Source organism: Chiroxiphia lanceolata, chromosome 13 (genome assembly GCF_009829145.1).
Source record: "Chiroxiphia lanceolata isolate bChiLan1 chromosome 13, bChiLan1.pri, whole genome shotgun sequence".
Lineage (NCBI taxonomy): Eukaryota > Metazoa > Chordata > Aves > Passeriformes > Pipridae > Chiroxiphia > Chiroxiphia lanceolata.
This window is the reverse complement of record NC_045649.1, coordinates 16,228,766-16,248,766: the sequence shown is the minus strand read 5'-3', so window position 1 is coordinate 16,248,766 and position 20,001 is coordinate 16,228,766. Positions and strand designations below refer to the sequence as shown.

At 41.5% G+C, this 20,001-nt stretch overlaps 2 protein-coding genes across 9 annotated transcripts in view; one reads left to right on the top strand and one right to left on the bottom strand.

Moving 5' to 3' along the window:
• Positions 1 to 7,103, top strand: part of LOC116793499 (neural-cadherin-like) — a 61,284-nt gene extending 54,181 nt beyond the window's left edge. For all 3 annotated transcript variants that reach the window (XM_032701387.1, XM_032701388.1, XM_032701389.1), the window contains 3 exons: positions 97 to 341; positions 1,937 to 2,091; positions 5,144 to 7,103. In XM_032701387.1, coding sequence (XP_032557278.1) covers positions 97 to 341; positions 1,937 to 2,091; positions 5,144 to 5,557 — 814 coding nt within the window. In that variant the 3' untranslated portion in view covers positions 5,558 to 7,103. The remainder of the gene's footprint in view (positions 1 to 96; positions 342 to 1,936; positions 2,092 to 5,143) is intronic.
• A 2,574-nt stretch (positions 7,104 to 9,677) lies between these two features.
• Positions 9,678 to 20,001, bottom strand: part of DPY19L3 (dpy-19 like C-mannosyltransferase 3) — a 33,962-nt gene continuing 23,638 nt past the window's right edge. For 2 of the 6 annotated variants that reach the window (XM_032701161.1, XM_032701164.1), the window contains 3 exons: positions 14,347 to 14,479; positions 13,502 to 13,660; positions 9,678 to 12,913 (listed from right to left, as the gene is read on the bottom strand). In XM_032701161.1, the coding sequence (XP_032557052.1) occupies positions 12,752 to 12,913; positions 13,502 to 13,660; positions 14,347 to 14,479 (454 nt within the window). In that variant the 3' untranslated portion in view covers positions 9,678 to 12,751. Of the gene's footprint in view, positions 12,914 to 13,501; positions 13,661 to 14,346; positions 14,480 to 18,728; positions 18,824 to 20,001 lie in introns of those variants that run through there. The other 4 variants (XR_004359462.1, XR_004359463.1, XM_032701162.1 and 1 more) reach the window with 3 other exon arrangements.

Genomic DNA, 20,001 nt, shown 5'->3' with positions numbered 1-20,001 from the left:
GAGTGTCAACAACTGTTCTGAAATCTTCAGCGCTGTCTTCCACGCCTGCTTTTCTCGAAGTTTAACGGTGTGACTTCTTCCCCTTGTTGTCTGCAGGTGCCCGCGGGGGCACATGGTGGTGGAGAACGCGTCGGGCCGGCAGTGCGTGCGCACGGCGTGCGCGGAGCGGCCCTGCCACTACGGCACCTGCACCGCGCGCTCGCCGGCCGAGTTCCAGTGCCACTGCCCCGACGGGTACACCGGGCGCCGCTGCGAGGTCACCCTGGCCATCTTCCACAAGGACACGGGCCTCAGCTTCAGCTCCCTGTTCGCCATCTGCGTCTGCTTCCTGGCGCTCTTAGGTAGTTACGGCAACTACGTCTTGTATTACCTTTGGTGAGCTCACCTTTGGTGTCCATCTTGTCCTGAGCGCTTGTCATCTCATCCTCCTGCTGGAAAACTCCATTTCCTCATGGAGACTTGACTCTGCCTTCATTTCTTTGCCATGGTCCCGGCTCTGGCAGTAACTGATTGTTCATCCCCATGTGCACCCATCACTAAGTGAATCAACGTTTGTGAGCTGTGGGAAGTTTCTGCAGTTTTTTTTCTGCGCGTTTGCACTTCACTGCCGAGGAACTGTTCAGATGCATAATTGGAAGGAAATGCAACTGAACAGTGAGAGTGGAAATTGCTACCAGATAAGCATTGTTTAAAATACTGCTGAACGTGAAACAGATTTTTCAATGTAGGAGAAACATACAGTGCAATAGGAATACACTCCATCAGGCAGGAGCAGACTTTGCATCTTTCCAGTTGTGTTCCAGCTCCTAAACAGCTGCTTTTGTCTTCCTCAGCCATTTTCAGGCTTAGGCATTGAACCTCAAAAAGAAGAGGAAAACTAGAAGGATTTTACTAGTGAGGAGGGATCACATCTTTGAGCCTTTCTTGTTTATTCAGATGTCATAAAAGTTTGCCTGAGTAAGGACACAGGATTTTTTCTCATGGCTTTTAGAGTGTTAATGCTGCTTCATTCAGAAGTTGTAGTAAGAGTATGGAAATGTATTGTGGACTCTTTGGAATCCATCTGTGTAGCTACCTGAAATGCCATCGTGTTCCCCAACTCTGCTAGATACTATGTTTGCCATGCAAATATGAGCAGCAAATTCGTGGGAAGCTAAGTGGTATCACAGCTTTTGGAATCCCAGATAGCTGAGGTTGATAATAGATCATTGTTAGAGGGCATGGTCCTCTGTGTACCCCAGTTTCAGCCTCAAGGGTCATTTAGATGCTGCTCCACAGACCTTCTGCCATGTGGATATTCTGTAAGAGATTCTAGTTTCTTTAATTGCATTGTTATTTTATGGTATTCAATGCTTTGAGGTCTTACTATGAGCGTTTATCAATTTTTATAGAGTTGGTAACACTGTGATACACAATGTTCAATTTCTGTTATGTTCATTATTTGATGTTGAAGCTTTCAGTGTGTAAAATGCACCTCGGCGTTTAAGAAAAATGTTTAAATTCATGAATGCTAAGGCAAAATGTGCCTGATCTTTTTTTTTTTTTCTAGTAAAACATCTAAAAGTGATTTCCTCTTCTGTCTTGTGTCTTCTTGTGTCTCATTTGTGTGTAATTGTGTCTGTTACTTGTCACCATGTTGTTCCTTCAGTGCTTCTCCTCTGTAATGCATTTTCTGTGACACAGTTTAGCTCCACACAGGATAGAGGCAGTTCAGAGACACCACTTGGGTCATTCAGATCTTTAACAACTTGGAGCTGTACTTCAAAGGGTGTTGCAAAATGCTCTTTAAAGGCTTTTCCTCTGTGTTTGATGTTCACTTGTAACTGCTCTGAGGAGTGCAAACACCAGCCATGTACTGAGAAAGCCCCAGTGCAGCAGTGCTGGCCCTGCTGTGCACTGGGGGTCTGTATCATGCTCTGCTCCTGTGTTCCCACAGCTCTGCTCAGTGCTGGATTCCTGTGGGCTCACTGGAAGACACGCAAGGGTCTGCATGGAGGTGTTTACCATGGATCTGCACATCCCGAGGATCTGGAGGACATCAGAGAAAACATCCTCAACTACAATGAAGAAGGGGGTGGGGAGCAAGACGAAGTAAGGATCGCTGTTAAGTTACAATTAAGAGGGGACTGGTGGCTCACCATGCTAAGGAAAATATGTTTTATGGTTTGTCCTCAGCCTTTGTTGTGCTGATTCACTCCTGCAATTGGCAGATGAATTATTTGTAGGGTTCTGTACATGAGGATGTGTGTTTCCTAAGCAGAGATAAGTGCCTATTCATTTTTAATTTGTCTTAAAGCAAGTGATCCTGTGTGCATATTGAAAGGAGCCTGGAGAGCGAGTTTAGCAGCAGGGAACTGTCAGCTGGTGGGTTTGGTTTCACAGCTCAGGAGACCCTGAGGTGCTCAGGGCTCATTACTGGGGTAGCTCTGAGGGCCTCAAAGAGCCTGGTGTGAACTGTTCCTCATGGACAGACTCTTTCTGGAGGCTGCTCCTGACAGCAGGTATTCACACTTCACTTGAGGAAGGGGAGGTGCTGCATTCACTCCTCTTAAGCCCTGAAGCAGGGAGTGGTTGTGGAAGAACCTTTCTGCATTTTTCTGTTCTGGACAGAAATGCACCAGTGAACACAAGCTGTGTTTATACTTAGAGTAGAGCAGATTATACCCAAACAGATATAATTAACATTTCTGCTAGCTGCTTTTACATTTTCAACATGTCAGGTGAAGACAGAGCTTTGAAAAAAAAATTGTGGATATTATAGATGAATAGTCTAAACAGATTATTTACTCACCCACGGATGTTTGCTATGTTTAAAAAAGGTAAGAAACTTAATTGTCACCTTTGAAACTGTTCATTTTGTGGATTCAAGGAGTGGTGTGACTCTGCAGAGGTAATATAGTCATGGCACCAATGTGATGGGTCCAAAAAACCCAGTGATTTAGAAAAAGTATTAAATTTGACCTGTCCCAAAATTCCAAATATTTTAAAAAATTTGTAGTTATAAAACAGAGAGAGTGTTTTGCCAGGCCACCTGGGAAAATACTCTTACTTGTAGAATATCCTTATTTTCTTGGTGAATTAGTGGGAAAGTAATAAACACAGAGACATTTACCATGTGATAACATAGACAGCTATAAATCCTGTTTTCCTTAATCAGATTAACTTCCTCTGCAATATTTTGCAATTTTACACCCAGAAGGTCTCTTTGAGGAAATCCACAGTTACTGTATGACATGTTTAATTACTTTTGGAGAGTTCTTAAAATACACTCCTTGTTTTAAGGAGAAGAATCAAATTAGTGATTTGATGATCTTCATCTGAGGCTATTACTCTGCCTGAAGAAACAGTGCTTGGAGTGAAGCCTCTCTGGGTTCTGTATACTCTTCCTAAATTATTCAGATTTTACAGTTGCTGGGATTGCAAGCTAAAACTTATCAAGCTAAAACCTAATTGATTGTCTAGATTAAAAAAAAACTCAACCCCCAAAATACCCAGAATTACACCACCTTAACTGTGTTCTAATGTTTCCTTAACAAAAGGACCATGAGGGCACTTGGACAAGAGAGTTTTGGTTTTGTAAAGTTAGCAGAGGGTAGGGCTGTGGGGACAAGAGGCTGTCTTACAAAGGAGTTTCTGCATCTGAAATAAATAAAACTGTCCCTCAGAGAAATTAGGAGTTCATAAAAATTGCAGGAGGTCAATGCACTGTTGAGTACACACCGAACTCAACACGTTGTTAAAAGCCAGCTCTGGACCCAAAGGCAAGGGTTGAGTTGGGTTTGTAGATGGACAGATAAGAAGGGTTTATTATCAAAAGAGATGTCTCATTTTAACGAACAATAGCAGTGAAGGATGATTTTAATATCACCCAGTTCACTGAAGGGGTGATCCTCAAGTCTGTACTGGAACAAATTCCCATTTAAATTGCATATGATGACAAGTTGCCCTGTTGTGGATTCCCCTGGAAGCCGAGCTATTGTACAGCGCTCAGGGTGATCTTAGGCACTTATTTAGAACGTGCCCAAGGCAGGGATCTGTGCTGTAGGCCTCACTGGCAGGGATCTGTGCTGTAGGCCTCACTGTTCATCACCAGCAGTATTTAGTTTCTGGAGGAATGGAAGTAAGCAGCTCCTGTCCCAAATCCCCATCTTGCCACGTGCACAACTTCTTGATTGCAGGTGGGTTTTTCGAGACCATTCTGTCTCCAGTTGAAATTCTGTGAAGCTCACTGAGATTACCTAGGATAATCTCTTACAAAATGGTTACTTTATAATTCCACATGTGGGAGAACAAAAGGAATCTGTGGGAAGTCTGATTCCACAACTCAGTCACTGATTGTTCGTGAACAGTCTTAGCAATACAAGTAATTACATGTTTGCTGTAGTGAGCTCTGTCTCACACAGCCTGTCATTTTTCTTTGGCCTGTATATCTGTCCGGAGCCACAGCCTTTGGGTTGTAGGAAGGTGAAGGATGCTGTGGGACAGGATTCATTTATTTCTTTCAGGTGGCACAAAGATTCTGATCAGTGAACACAAGTAACTGTTGGCATTGACAGATTTAGTGCCAGAAGTTGCAGCATAATTCCCAGACAGCAATTGCTGTGGCTGCGCCAGAAGGGAATTATTTACTTTTTTGGGACTAGGTAGTTTTACTTGGCTTTTACAGTCGTGCCACTTCCATATAACATAGCCAGCCATTATTCCACAGATTGATAAAATTCAATCAGAAATCACAGTAGTGTTGTTTGAACTACTACTGCAGGAGTATTTCTTTAACGTGCCGTTGATGAATATTCTGTCTCACCTCTTCTGTCAGACTTGGTGTCAATGTTTAATGATGGTAAGATACTCAGATCTGAATTTCAGAACGAAAATTGAGGTGTTTCTGTCATGCTTATTTTGCTTCTGATATGAAATCAGACTTGATTTTGGCCCACCATAGCAGTGCAGACTGCACAGGTGTTCCTGGGTTTTGGCTGTCTTAGGTGTGTTGCAGGTGGCAGAGTCAGTTGAACACCCAGTCCTCCAGGTGCTCACACTGCATGGACTGGCTCGGGGTCATTCTTTCTTTATTTCCACTGGAACATGAACTTTTGGGACCTATAGATGATATTAATTTGCTGTGACTGGTTTCTCACTGCAGGACGCCTACGACATGGCAGAGCTGCAGGTGTCTCTCCAGGCCAGCCCAGCCTATTCCCTCTGCAGGAGGAAAGAAACCCTAATCCAGCGCAAGGGTGTCCTCGGTGCCGCGTCCCCCTGCACGCAGGGCCAGCCCCCAGCAGCAGCCACTGCAGGAGCTGCTTTTCCCAGCACAGACTTTGGTCAGTACCTGTCAGGAGTGCTCAGAGCAGCTGACTGGCACGGCCAGGCCCTGCCCCAGGACTCGCTCCGGGTGTTCTGCACGGAGGGAGCCGGATCGGGAGCCGGCAGCCTGAGCTCCCTGAGCTCCACTGGGCTGGAGGAAGGAACAGTCTGTGATGACATCAAAGAGTGGGGACCAAAGTTTGAAAAGCTGAGTGAACTGTACTCACAGAGAGATACAGGAGACCAGTAGATCACCAAGTCTCCTATTTTCAGTTTTGGAAGCAAGGGTGATGTTTTTCATGCTCTTACTCTGTACTGCCCTTACCCTCCCTTTTTGACTTGATACAACAGGGATTCAGGTTCTCTAAAGAGCCACACTTGGCAGTGAATTGAAAAGTTTGAAGGAGCTAATCTTGGGACATTCTGAACGTTTACATTTTTGAATATAAACTTAATGGGAAGAATAAAGGAGAAGTTGGGGTACTTAGTCATTCACATACAGTGGTTAAGAAGTACAGAATTTTTTCTGTCGCTGAAGTACCACAGGACTCAGAGATCCCAGCACACAACCTGAGGTGTGCTCAGAGCCCGAGGGAAGTGTGCTGGGAGTGCTGCTTCAGTCGGTGCTTTAGCAGTTATTTGAAGATGAAAAGCACATTGTCGTCTTGTTGTGCAAATCAAGTCCCTGTTGTATTATATCCCTCTTGTTTCCTGAAGTGAGCCCAGTGAGAGCTCCTGCTCACTGAACATCCTGCAGGTGAGAGTCCACAGATCCAGGTAAAGGAATGAACAGATGGATGGTGGTTTGAACTCCAGTTATAACATAATGGAATTTCTTTATCCTGTCATACAAATACAGAAGCTGGTTTTAGGCACAACACATCCAGCCAGCTGCCTGCAACTAAATGCTTTTCCTAAGGAAAAGGACAGGTAGGAATTTCAGTAGCAAACCCTGCAGTTCACCATGATCTCTCAGTAGTAACTCAGCCTGAACTGTGCAATTGCATCTGCAATCGTGTCCCTACGTTTTTCTGAACCTCCTTTGACAGAAGCATTGCAGGAATTAGGTTTGAGGCTGACACTGCCTGTTCCATAGAAACACTGACCAGCTACAATTGGAGCCAAGTAATGCCATGCCAGGAGGAGCTGACTGGGAACACAGATGCATTTCCAGTGAAGAAAAATCTCTGCATCCCTTGGAACTGTCCTGTCTTTAGGATGTCAGAAGAATGAAGGTCTTTCCAAAAAGAACTTCACACACCACTGGGACTTCTGAAAATAAAGTCCTGTGATAAACAAAACTCTGGGATCAGAGAAACACAGGTAAAAGCTAACAGCAGGAGCAGGGGATGGAATATTATGCTCTGAATTACCAGTCCCTTTTTCAGACCATTTAATGTCCAGCTACTGTGCTGGATTTTTCTTAAATTTGACAATATTCGGCACAGGGAAGGTGCCACAAAATTAGTTTTTTTTTTTTGAGACCACTTGTACAGCTAAATGGAGTACAGTGCAGCAAGATCAAAATCTTAAGCTGTGCTGTTTATGTATTATATGTAAATTATATCTATTATAATAACTATATATAATATGTACATTATATATTATCAGATGATAATATGGATATATCCTGGATTCTAATAATTTGTTTCATTGAAACAAAGCATGAAACAATGTATTGCAAAAAACATTAAAACTGCTTTGCTCACAGTTGCATCAGTAGTTTGTTTTGGGAAGCTTTGCTTTTATTTTTATACTGTATTTAAAACCATAAACCGTAAGTGAATGCTGTCTGCAGGCTGCCTTAACTTGCCCAAATGAGACATGTTCACACAGTACCTCGTTCTCACATGCATTTGTGACACACTAGAAAATCTTGAGCACACCATTAACCACTGGTTACACACTGCAGATGATGGGCATTTGCATCTGGAAGAGCTAAATCCCAGTTTTACCCATGCCCAGTGGTTCCAGTTCACAGAAGGTGCAGAGCCTACGATTTTGTAATTTTACTGACACGTTTGCCTTTGAGGAAACCTTGGCTGGAACATCCTGCAGTGTTCATAAATCTGGTGTGCCTGTATTTCATGATCTCAGCACTCATGAACAGGATATGGGAAATGAAGCAGATCTATATTATGCACAAAAATCTGTTCTTTTCCCCAACAGCAGTAATTTTGTCTGCATACATTGTGTTCTCCCCATACCTATGGACATGCTGTTGCTTTGGCTGGTTTTAATTTAATTTAGCCTGTAAGCTCCTTGGGGCCAAGACTGACTTCACTTGCCTGTGAAGTGTCCTGTCTATCTAAGGCACCATATAAATAATAAACCAGCCTTCTGTGCAGAGTGTCTCTGCCTTGCTTGTATGTAAGGTCGAGTGAAGTGTGGACTCTTGAATTATTTCTTTCTCAGTTTTGATCAGATACTTCCACAGATTTGAGTCATGGGTGCTGAGCTGCCTGAAAAGCCTCTAACTGAGGTCTGGACTCAGGCTCTGGTTACACACTCAAAGGACATGTCACCACTTAGGTGTTTTCCCTGGGGTGCCAGAGCCTACCCTGGCTCCCAGAGGCTGCTGTGTGGAGATCTTGGTCCCAGTTGTCAGAGCTGTTACTCCAGCCCTGAAATACTGGACTGGTCCCTGGATGAGACTGAAAACAAGCACCAACACAACTGTCTCCTGGTGCTTGGGAAACCCACGGGCAGATGGGTCACACAGAGCAGCTGCAGAGCTGCTGAGGTTGAGATGCCTCAGTGCTGTTCCCAAATGTTGCTGCTGTACTGCTGCTTCCTTCCCCTTTACAGCTGTGGCCCTAATTTGTAACCAAACATTAATAATAACACCCCCAGCCTCGGAGCTGCCTCTGTAATCACAGCCAGCCAGAATACACAGAATATAAAACAAAAGGGCAGGAAACATTTCAAAGCTGCTCTAGGAACTTGTGTCGATACAATCTCAGTAATAGGACACACTCATTTGCAGCTGTCATGCCCTATTAAAGCCTACTCTTCCTCTTTCCAGAGATTACTAATTAGTTCACTTAATTTATCTCTTTTAATTTGCATGCTGCTCTTTTAATTACTGTGCAATTGCTGAAATCATATCCTCACTTGTTCTGCGTTTACACAGACACACACAAATATGTCAGTGCCTCTACAAAAAGGCTTATCCCAGCACAGCCACTGCCATGGCTCCTGGAGAGAACAGCTGGCTGCCCATGGAAAGCTGTGCAACGGGTCAGGGGGGAAGAAAAAACATGGAATAAAAAAATCACTGGGTCCCTAGGTACTGGGATTTTCAGTAATCTGGTACTTTTATTAATCTTCTTCCGTGTTCTTTACAGACTTTAAACATGTAGTAAGAACATTTTATTTAGTATAAAATATTTGTTAAGGTCTGAAATTTAAATAATCGTGGATATTAGTATTTAATCTGTCTGCCTGTCAGCTACATTAATCTTTGTAGTGTTCCTCTGTTAAAATAATGTTCCAAGTACATAACATGAAGCCAAGCCATATGAAAGCTGATTGTCCTTAGTCTGACCGACTGACCAGCAGGTTTAGAAGGGAAAACATGGCTGTAAAGGAGCAGGATTAGGTGAGCAGAAGAAAAGTTGAGCATTTTCTTAATTACAGAAATGATAAAACCCATGCCTGGGGATTTAAATGAGGAGGTTCTCTGGAGCCCAGAATCCCTTCTTTGCAAGCACACGCAATGGGATGTGCAGATCACGTCCCATAAATTAAATTATTCTTACAGCAGTCCAGTCTGTACCTAATTAACACTGGTGACAAACTCCCCCAAGCCCCCTTTCGAGGAGTCCTGCACATGGGAGGCTGTGACTCCCCTTGGGCACCACAGGGGAGATAAAGCCACACCAGGCAGTTGCACCTCCAGCCCTGCACATCCCACTTCTCCTGCCACAAGACTCCTACATCAGGACATCCTACTTCACATAAAGCCCGTGATAATGTACTTTTTCACTCCCAAAGAACATGTGTTTCTGTTCATTAGGAATACTAAACTTGACCTACAACATGGAAACAAGCAGATCCCTAATGGTCAAAGCAAAGTGTACTTATTTAAATTGAGAAACTTTCTCGGCCTAGTGGAGTTAATGTGCATTGGGTGATGACTGGTGAAAATCAAGGCTGGCACCTTTAACTTGTACCAGAGAAAGGAAGCCCAAGCTGTTAAAATACAAAGGTGATTCCAAAAGTCAGTGATAAACATGATGTAATGAGCTCAAGAAAAGTCAAAACTTCCTGCTGAAAAATGTTTTGCTTTCCGCAGTATCTACTTAAACAAAGATGATTCCCTAACCAGGCCTTTCTCAATCCCTCCCAACATAAAGACAAGCAAAAAGTGATTTTCAAATTACACAATTTATTTAGTATACAATAGTCATTACATCTCTTTACAACAACATATTATAAAATAACTATGTTAGATCTCACCAGCAGAACACTGAAACAAGAAATGAAAATACACTTATGGATCTCAAAGGCTTTTCCTCTCCTAAAAACATTCTGGTTCCTTGATAACATTTCACCTCTGCAGTCTAAAAAAAGTAATTCATACCACAGTCCCACTGATAATGTGCAGCTTGAAAGTCCTTGAGGACACCAAGAACATACATGTCATGTCCCTGCCATTCCCACTGCTAGTAAGACTTGGTACATGCACTGCCGGGAGGGTTGTTCCTGGGGGTGGATCATCCCTAATTGACTGGGACAGTGATGTAGGGCAACCACTTGGAAATAAGGTGCATCAGGGTGATGTCGTTCAGGAATATGAGAGTTCTTTTAACAAAAACTGCACATTTTTAATGCAGTGAATGGAGATCACAGCAAGACACAGGAAGTAGATAAAATAATTATCAATTAAAACACCACCCACCTGTGCCAATGGGAGGTGCAGCCCCTCTCCCTGCAGCCCTGACCCTTCCCAGCTGGCCCTGCCTCCCCAGCCAGCCTTACACAGGGGCAGGGAAGAGCTATTCTCTCTCCTCCAGGGCTGGGTTGCTGTCCTTCTGCTCCTCTGAGCTCTGGTAAGTGCTTTTGTTCCTTGGCATTCTTAGATTTACTGTTTTAGGGAGGTTGGTGTCTGAATGCTGCACTACTGTCCCTGGAATATCCCTTAGTGTTAAACCTTTCTGATAATAGGTCTTTCTGTTTAAAAACCAAACCAATGTGCACTTGGTAGTTTCTATGAAAAGGTTAAATTTCTCCTTTGGCAACATTAGAGATGGCATTTTTGAACCAAGTCTGTTTAAAAATAATTATTGTTACAGTCAGGACTTCTTAATCTCAGTTATTACCTTTAAGTAAATTCTGAAAAGCACAGGGTACCACTGGGCCTGGGAGTCCCTCACCTCTATCAGAAGAAAGTTACTGCACCATTCCAGAAAGATCCAATTGCATTTTAGAACAAGCCAGCACAGCCTAGACATACTTTACCTTTCCTGTGCTTGTTTTCAATTACTGAAGGCACTCATTGAGGGATTCACTGACCCGGGCTTGCAGCAAGAACAGCCATGCATCATTACAGGCCTAATTAAAGTTTTAATACTGATTAAAATGTTTTATTATTGTATTATGTTAAACTGCGGTGGTCTCCAACCTCATTAAGGGATACAGGCTAGGAATTACTCAGGAGTTTCAGCTGCTGAGTTTAACAACCCAGCTCCTGTCAGTGTGTGATTTAACACACCCTGACTACAGCACACTTGCCTTTTGTGTCAGCGAGAAATGCAGGAAGATGTTGAACATTGTTTAATGAGTATTTACTGAATATAAAATTGTTTGAGCATATGACATAACCATCTCCATCTCTCTGGTAATTTACCTTGGTACAACTGAAAAGGAAAAACACTTAAATCACTTGGAATTGGAACCCAGCTCAGTTGTGAAAGCTAATCTCATTACACATCTTGATTAAATTAAATGTGGAGTTTGCTATCTGTAGCACTTTCAGTTTCCCATCATTAGAAATTAATTGCAGTGGTAATTACTATAACTGAGTTATTTGCAAGGCCACAAACAGTCTTATAGGTGTTCAAATGTTAATTCGACCTGGGCCTAGAGGCACTTGATTATTACAGTTGTGTTCTTCACAAGAAACAAATGATCCTGGTGGATCTCTTAATTCAAGATGGAGAGCACTGTGAGACTTCCAGATTTAATCTCTAATTTCTATCTAAAACCAAAGAAGTGCTAAAACACAGCAAAAGCCATGTACCTCCATAGCATTTAGAAATTCAGTACAATTCACAAAGTTCTGGCTGGTAAAAAGACAACGGGTACAAACAAATCACAAAATTCTCAGCACAGAGGCCTGGCTTCACTTAATTTTCCAAGTATTTTAAAATACCTGTAGTCTCTGTTTTAGGATAAAGAGCAAGGACACAATGATTTTGTGCTAAAATCTAGAGCTTTGTGTCTGAAATAACATAAAGCAAAGCTCCAGTAGCTGAACATATTTTAAATACTGAATTTTTCTGCTGATTTAGGGATGAGTTTTTCTTTTGTAAGGTTGGCAGTGTTCAATTTTGGTATCCTGCTGGGATTCTCATGGGGAGAAAAAGGATCCCCTGGAGTTCAGAAAGTATATACAGAAAAGAGTGGTGTGAGAATGCAAACTGAGAAATTTGGGTTTTTGTTTGTTCTGAGCACTTTAGAAGGATACAAACATGCAACATGTATCAAGCATGCTCCAGCCTTTAGTCTCACTAGAAATACGTAATAGTCCATCATTTAACACTTAATGTTATAAAACAGTATGTCTCTGATCACTAAAAATGCTGGATAAGGATTAAAGTTTTACTCTTCAAACTTGTTTGCTGAATCTGCACTCACTGATTCTGCAATCACACACTCAAGCTTCAAAACTCATATCTGCACACATTCCCAAAGAATTCAAAAAAGAGGCACTGAAAGAGCAAAAGGATCTGTCAAAGAGGATCAGACTGTGAGACAAAATTTCATTTTGTGACCATTTTCAGGATTCACAAAGATAATGCATACTCACAAAAGGAGTAGCATGGGCTGCTTTCACTAAATTTTTATTATTTTAGAGTAAAAATGTGAACTGCTGAGCAGATTCACAGGCTGGCACTGGGCAGTGCTCCCACACACTGCTGCCTTTGTCTTCCAATCAGTTAAAACTGGAAAACAGTTATATCCTAAGTATTCCGAGGGTCAGAATTCATAACTGAAATGGTCCCTGCTAGCATTTATTCATGAATCTATGAAAAATTTGGCAACATCAGGAATGTTATCAAAACTAATCTGTCTTAAAAAAAAAAAATCACAGTAATTAAACAAGAAACCATCAACATAAAATGTTCTTAAAAACGTAACCTGTTTGTAAACTTCATCTGCAATGCCTAAAGTGGGTCCTAGCAGTAAAATACTGACCTTGAAGCCATGGTTGGAAACGTTATTTATGCTTGGCAAGTTTGTAAACATGGAATGTTTTGTTTTGAAACACTCTGGTGAAGTGTGTGGTGTAAGAAGGAAGGTTTTTCTTAATTTCCTCACAGAAGCGAGGATACAACGCAGGTTTCAAATCGGGTGCGTTCTCTCCCAAACCATCCATGATCTGTAATGAAATGGAACAGATGTGTGAAATATCTTTAGCCAGTTCACAGTTACAGGCAATAACAAGTTAAAAACAATCTTGACAATACACTCAGAGGGTCAGGCTGGCCAGGTTTGTTAACAGTATGAAACAAGTGGGAGGCAGGAAAGAGCTTTAAATGAGTAAGATTTATAGCATCATCTCTGCATCGATAAAGCTGGTTTGTCAGAGGTCCATATCTGCTTTGGCTTGTTCAGTCTGCTCTGGTTTCATCTTGAGAACTCCCCTGGCACAGAGCAGTAACACAACCACCCACTGCTCCTGAGGGAACTGAAGCTCTGGAGTGATTTAGACTTTTCAAGGAAACACTGTTTGAGTACTGCAAACCTGAAGCTCATCAGGAAGTGATTACTTATTCTGCCCAGGATGAATCCCCCCTTTTTTATTCTCAAATACTATTAAAAACAACGTTCAGTGTGGCCATTTTGAGAATGTCTAAAGGCATCATTAGATTTTCCTTCCCACAGAGCTACTTCAGACCATAAGAGCATTTCAAAAAGAAGTCAAGCGAAATTCATTTTGTTTCTAAATCTTGTCTCCAACACTTACGTGGCCATTGGCTACATCAAGCAGGTCCCGTAAGCGGCAGCCTCTGCTGTGCCTCCTCTCATAACAAATGCTGTCCTCCAGGATCACATAGTCCGTGCCAAAGGACCGCAGGATTCCGTGCACGTCCTCAGGAGATCGCTTGGCATAGATCTGATAAATCTAGAAAACAGGAAATCTAAGCTCTAAGACACATGACACTGCCACTGTTTCTTTGTTGGCTCAGAAAGAACTGAGATCGAGAAAGCATGTGATTTGAATTAACTATTATAAAAACAATATATAAATGCTTTATTCAGCAGCCACTTGGAGTTTGTGTGTTATGGCTACTTGGAGACAGAACAGAACTGCTGCTGATTATGCAACACTGGATGGTGCTGGCAGACTGGGGGAATGTCTAAGTTACAGGAAAGGGTAGATGAAAACAGAGTCCCCAGCTCTGTATGGATTTTCTCAGGGTGGTTTCTATCTAAAATGTGTTGTGCTGGTCTGGGAACTGAAGGGAGGATCAGGCAAATCAGGAAATGCTCCACGTGGGTTTAATGGGCTAGCTGGGCACCAGGATCTACTGATGCCAACAGAACCCAAACCAGTGCCCTCAGGACTAGCCGAGTACCCAGGCACAGCAGTTCAGACACACTCCAGCTGCCAGGGGTGAGTCAGCAGATGCCCAAAGTAGGAGTTTCACAGAAGCAGGTAAATCCTGGGCCTGTGTCTGACAGTGAATTACCTCAGCAAGTAAAGCACCTGATGCCATTTGCAATGTGCTGTTAGAGAGGATGTTTGTTTTCTGGAGTGGAGCCACTGACATGGACAAGAATTAGCTTAAACAATCAGAACACTCTTACCTGCTTTGTTCTCTCCCTCAGATTCTTATCCTCATAATGGGGATGGTTAGTTAAGGTCCGTCCAGTGCACAGTTTGACTCCTGCTAATAGCTGCATGCTCCCAGCAAACACTGCTGTGTTTGGAGTGTTTGACCTAAACAAACGTTGATAAGTCTGAGGAAGTCTCTGTAGGGGTGTTTTTTGCAATGCTTGTGACAGATCAGAAGGAAAAAAAAGACTGCAAAAATATTTTTCTGCCTCTGTTCAGGGAGTAATCTGTTCAAGCAACTGTGTTTTGTTCAAATATAGGGGATAAAGTGGATAAATCATGATAATACTCTAACTGCAAATAAAAAATTCACTAAGCATGATGAGGAAATTTAAGGAAAACATGATCCTGAAAATTTCAAATTATTTCTGTATTTCATAGGTTCATAAAGCCTTTGAATACTGATAAATTCTACATTCTAATTCTCTTAATATTTCAGAAAACTTATTGTGACTTAGATTTCTGTGTGATATATAGAGGTACTTTATATAAAATGGATTATTTATTCTGAATGGTAAAATTTCCTGTTCTTCTCCTGGCATTCACCATTCACTTGGAAAGAAAACTGTTATGCTGAGGCTTGGGGCAGGGGAAGATGCAGAAGATGCCAGATAGAAATGCTGGCACTTACTGGTACTGTGATCTCTGAAATTCCAAGCCAATGTCTAGAATTGTTATCTAAATAGCAGCCTTGGTATTTTAGGATTGTTTCAATACCCGTAATGAGAAAACTGGTTTTGCTCACCTTCCCCCCAACAAGTTCACAATCTAAAATGTATGTAAAGACACAAGAGAAGGGCATAGCAGAAAGAAAAGTAAAAATTCCAGGCAGTAGACACTCCTATAATCAGGCTAATTAAAACGGGTCATCAGTGTTTTCTAGTCCTTAGTAGGCACATTTCCGTGGAAAGGTCTATGAAGACTACAACAGCAGAAAGAAGTACACATCAGATGGAGTAAAATGAAATTAGAGTGTGAATAGTTGCCTAACATCCCTGTGCATGCATATATGGCACCTCTAGTACCCAGGTAACTTTGGGTGCACTTCAGGGAGCCTTTGGAAACTGCAGCTCTAAAGTCAGTCGTCTTTAAGCTCCATGATCGGCTTGGGAATGTTGAGAGACAAGTATTAAATTTTATTATCGCCTTTCAAGAGATTATGCTTAGCAAATGAATTAATAATTACAAACCCTTCCAAGGAATTTTTGCACTGGTACATTAATCTCATCTAGGAAGGCCAGAGACAGTATTTTTAATAGGCCAGTTTAACTTTACTGATCGACTAGTTCTTCAGCACTTTAGAAAACCAGTTTCATTTTAAAGTCTGAAAATATTTAATCTCTTAAAAATTTTTTTTTTTTGCTTAAAATATTCAAAGTTACAAGTGTCGTGAAGTAAATGTTTCACTAAAAGAAATGAACTCCTGTTAGAATTTATGCTAATGTAATGGCCCTGACAGGCTGTCAGCCAGGACTCATCCCTGAATCTGCAGGAAAGCACAAGTCTTTAGGCTAAGCTGCAAAGGACATGGGCTAAACTCAGAGGGACTGGGTACAGCTTAGACACCTGAAAAAAAGATGATTCTCAAAGCATCTTCAACATATTTCCATGTTGATGCCTTGGCAGGGCAACTTCTAGTGTGATAAAATGGTTTCTGTGTTTGTTCAAGATTAGTTCAAATTTTAAAATGCTCTGCAGTACTTAGCTCCTACCTTGGCCTTACCAAGGCAACCCTGCACCTCGGATTGCAAATTGGCATTATAATGGTCTCTCTAGCAGACTCAAACTTCCTTAAACACACTCATACAGCCCCCCCAACAAGTACCAAAGGCAAAACCACAGGAAAACAAGCAAACAACAAAAAAAGCCAAACCAGCCTGCAGCCTCTTTTCTTTAAAAAGAAGGCTAAAGGAAATGGTGAGTGCCCCTTATCCATAACTTGTAAAAATGCTTGTAAAAAATGTAGAATCACAAAATACCCTGACTTGGAAGGGACCCACAAGGATCATCCAGTCCAACCCCTGGCCCTGCACAGACACCTCAACAATCCCACCCTGTCCCTGAGAACGTTGTCCAAACCCTCCTGGAGCTCTGGCAGCCTTGGGGCTGTGCCCACTGCCCTGGGGAGCCTGGGCAGTGCCCAACCACCCTCTGGGGGAAGAACCTTACCCTGATATCCAGCCTAAACCTCCCCTAGCACAGCTCCAGCCGTTCCCTCGGGTCCTGTCCCTGGTCACAGAGAGCAGAGATTGGTGCTGGCCCTGGTAAGGAAGCTGCAGACTCTGATGAGGTCTCCCCTCAGAAGATGGATCATGTAGAAGATGCAGGGCTCCATTCCTCCCCTGTCCAAAAACATTCACTCCTGCCCAGAAGGGCTGAGTGCATTCTTTATTTACCAGGTAGTAAGAGTTTTGCCAGCACTCCTCCCTGTACCTTAAAAGCAACCTCGTGACCCTCCCTTTTCTAACAACTGGCTTATGTGCTCTGGTCCTGGATGGAGTTTAAACTCTGGTGTTCCAGGTGAAGGCAGATGTTTCCCTGAGGCTCAGATTTACACGTTTCAAGTCTTAGACAATTATACTCCTTCAGACATATCACTGTACATATTTTACTGGGCCAGCTCAGATGTTTCCAGACCAACAGCTGGAGCACTTCCCAGGGATAGGATGACTTCCACATTCCATGGAAGCTCTTTCCCCTATGCCCCTGTCTGAGCCAGGCACTAACTGCATTGCTCTGCACCCACTGCACCCATTGTGCTGCAAACCACTGAATGACACTTCTCTATTACACAGAAACGAAGCAATTTTTACAACTGTCTGAGCAAATGATGTATAAAATGAAAGGATAATTTGTTTTATAGCTCTCTGCCAAGCTCCATACCACACTGCCCAACCTGCAAACAATTTATTCTCTAGGAAATGTCACTAAATAATGACAAGGACTTACAGGTCAAACTGATTTACATTATATAATTTAAATGCCATTCCAAGCAGACCTGATGGCATTTTGAACAAATAATCTCATTTATTTTTGAAGCTCTAAGCTTTCAACAAGTTAATTACAGCTGAACTAATGGGTAAACTAAGCACTATATTATATTGCAGGAAGCTTTTCTTTACCTACACTTAAGAATTTAGAGAATTATATAAATTCTAAAGAATAACTCATTAAAAATAAAAAGGTTTTACAGGAAGTACTTGCACAGACTCTGAAAGTCGTAGTAATACTTTCTCTTAAACTGCTAAGAAATTATTGTGAGCTGGTTTTAAGGCAGCACTAAGGAAGAAACAGCCAACATTGCAATTACAGGTTGCACCATTAGAAATAAAATGGGTATTTCTACTAAAACTCCTCCAGAGATGGACCCTGTAGTTGCCTTTCAAAGCCATAAAATCTGACCAGCCTCAGATTATTCCTTTACTAGTGCTTGAGTCTGATATGAATCTACAAAGTAAAAGGCTTTGAGAAAAGGAGATTCTGAGGAGGGGTTCTTAAATACACTATGATAGATTTTTCTTTTTCTTTAAAATAAACTCTTTTTATTTGCAGAGTGCTATAATAAAATATCACAGGTTTAGCTGGAGGTGATAGGCAGTAAAGCATATTCAGTCATACTGTCGTGGTTCTTTTTTTTCCCTCTGGTTTGGAGAGACTGAAAATTGCAAAAATGGAAAACGACAGCCACAAAGAAAAAGCAACAAGATGCATTTTTGTTAGTCCCAGCCTCAATTTTATGCATGCAGATTTTGCTCACATAAAGGAATGCACCTACACAGTTGGTGGAAACCTAGTTCTTAGGCACTGTCAAGTTCGTGCCTAAATTTTACTGACAAATCAGTCAATGACAAAGGATAAGCCCAAGAATTTAAGAACAACAATTAAAAAAAAAAAGGTGTAATATTGCCTTTAAAGTCTGGGATATGTGTTGATTTCAGTGTGATTACCCTTGAAAATCAGGCAGGAAAATAACAGAGATGAGTTAAAATTTTTAACTGGTTTGAAATTAAAATATAGCCACTAATATAAATTAATAAAAAGTACTAAATGAAAGAACCACCACTGAAACACGGGTATTTCATTTCCATAACCTTAGGAGCCTTTTAGAACTTTGTGGGGTTTCCACTAATGTACAAATTTGCCTGCTTGTCCCCCACACCTGGTTCAAGTACAGTTGACATCCAACTATGCTCTGCTGAATCTCAGGCTCAATCAACTTTTCCACTGTTTTGGCTGTTGCCTGAGATTTCTAAGAAGTTTTTCTAGGATTTTTGGCAACTGCTTAGGAAATATTCCACAATTCTAGACAGATTTCCCCTTTAAAGGCAGAAGACGTTTCTTCTTTAGCACTTACCAGAAGTAAACAGAGTAGGGAAGTTCACGCTATTGATTTGCTCATTCTACTGATATTCTTCCCCATCTCACAAATGAGCATGTTGTTCCTGTTGTCTTAGGGAGAAAGACCAAAACTAAGAATTTTAATGTACCTCCCAGCAGGGAACAGAGAGCTGTGAACTATCCCTGGGGCATTGGCAGGTCCTTCTTTTTTTTTTGAAAGAAAAAAAAGCTAAGAAAATGAGGTGGTGGGTAGGAAAAAGCAGAGACTGGGATATGAGAGATCATTTTGTAAAAAACCCGTGCTCTGCAACTGCACAGACATAAACCACTAGATCTTCCTGAAAATGCTATGGCAACTTGAGTAAGGGGAAAAGTAAGTAATACATCTGCAGACACTTCCCAGTGGACAGACTAATAGTTGGTCATTATTCAGTTTGTGTACTTGGACAAGTTAATATGCATTTAGAACTTGGTAGACAGAAGGGTTTTCTTGTTGTGGAGAGATTGCAAGACAGATGAGTTATTCCTAATTCACTGCTATACATGACAAATTAAGAGATTTTCATACTGAGTTTTAATAATGAATGATTAGCTCCTGACACCAGCCTTGACAGGCCATTAACTACAGCACAACTATCAAGTGTTGGTACAGTAACATATTTCTCTTACACGCCAAAACTTAAGAAAATCTGTCCCACTTTGAGAAATTTATCATAAATTTTGTTGACTGGTATTTAAAGCACAGATAATTAACTCTTCTTTACAGGAATAATATTTCTAAACACAATAAATTCTAAGTAAAAAAAATTCCCTCTGTGATTGTCTGTCATGACTTAAAATGAAGAGAGGAGAAGCACCAGTTTAGCATTCTCAGCACTAAGAACACATGAAACATTATTCTCACCGGAGCCAGTCAAATCCAGTTCATGGCTGGGAATAACTCCACATGCATATTTTATGTATAAATCTATATATAACTCTATATATTGTACACAGGAGACCTGAACTATCAGACATTTACCATCTTTTAATAAAACAGTAGTGCTAAATGGAACTGGCTGGTAAACATTTGTCACAAAAACATGTCAATAAGGCTGCAAGGATTCTAAATGATGCAAAAAAACCTGGCCTGCTTTCAAAATAAGTCAGTGAAGGCTTGTAATATATTTTACTTCTGAATTACTCCTTCTAGTTTATGAATTAAAGAAATACAACATTATGGAGTGTAATGTTGCTGTGGATAGAATAGGTTGGGTGACTGGTTTCACTGAAGTTCATGGCATATGAAG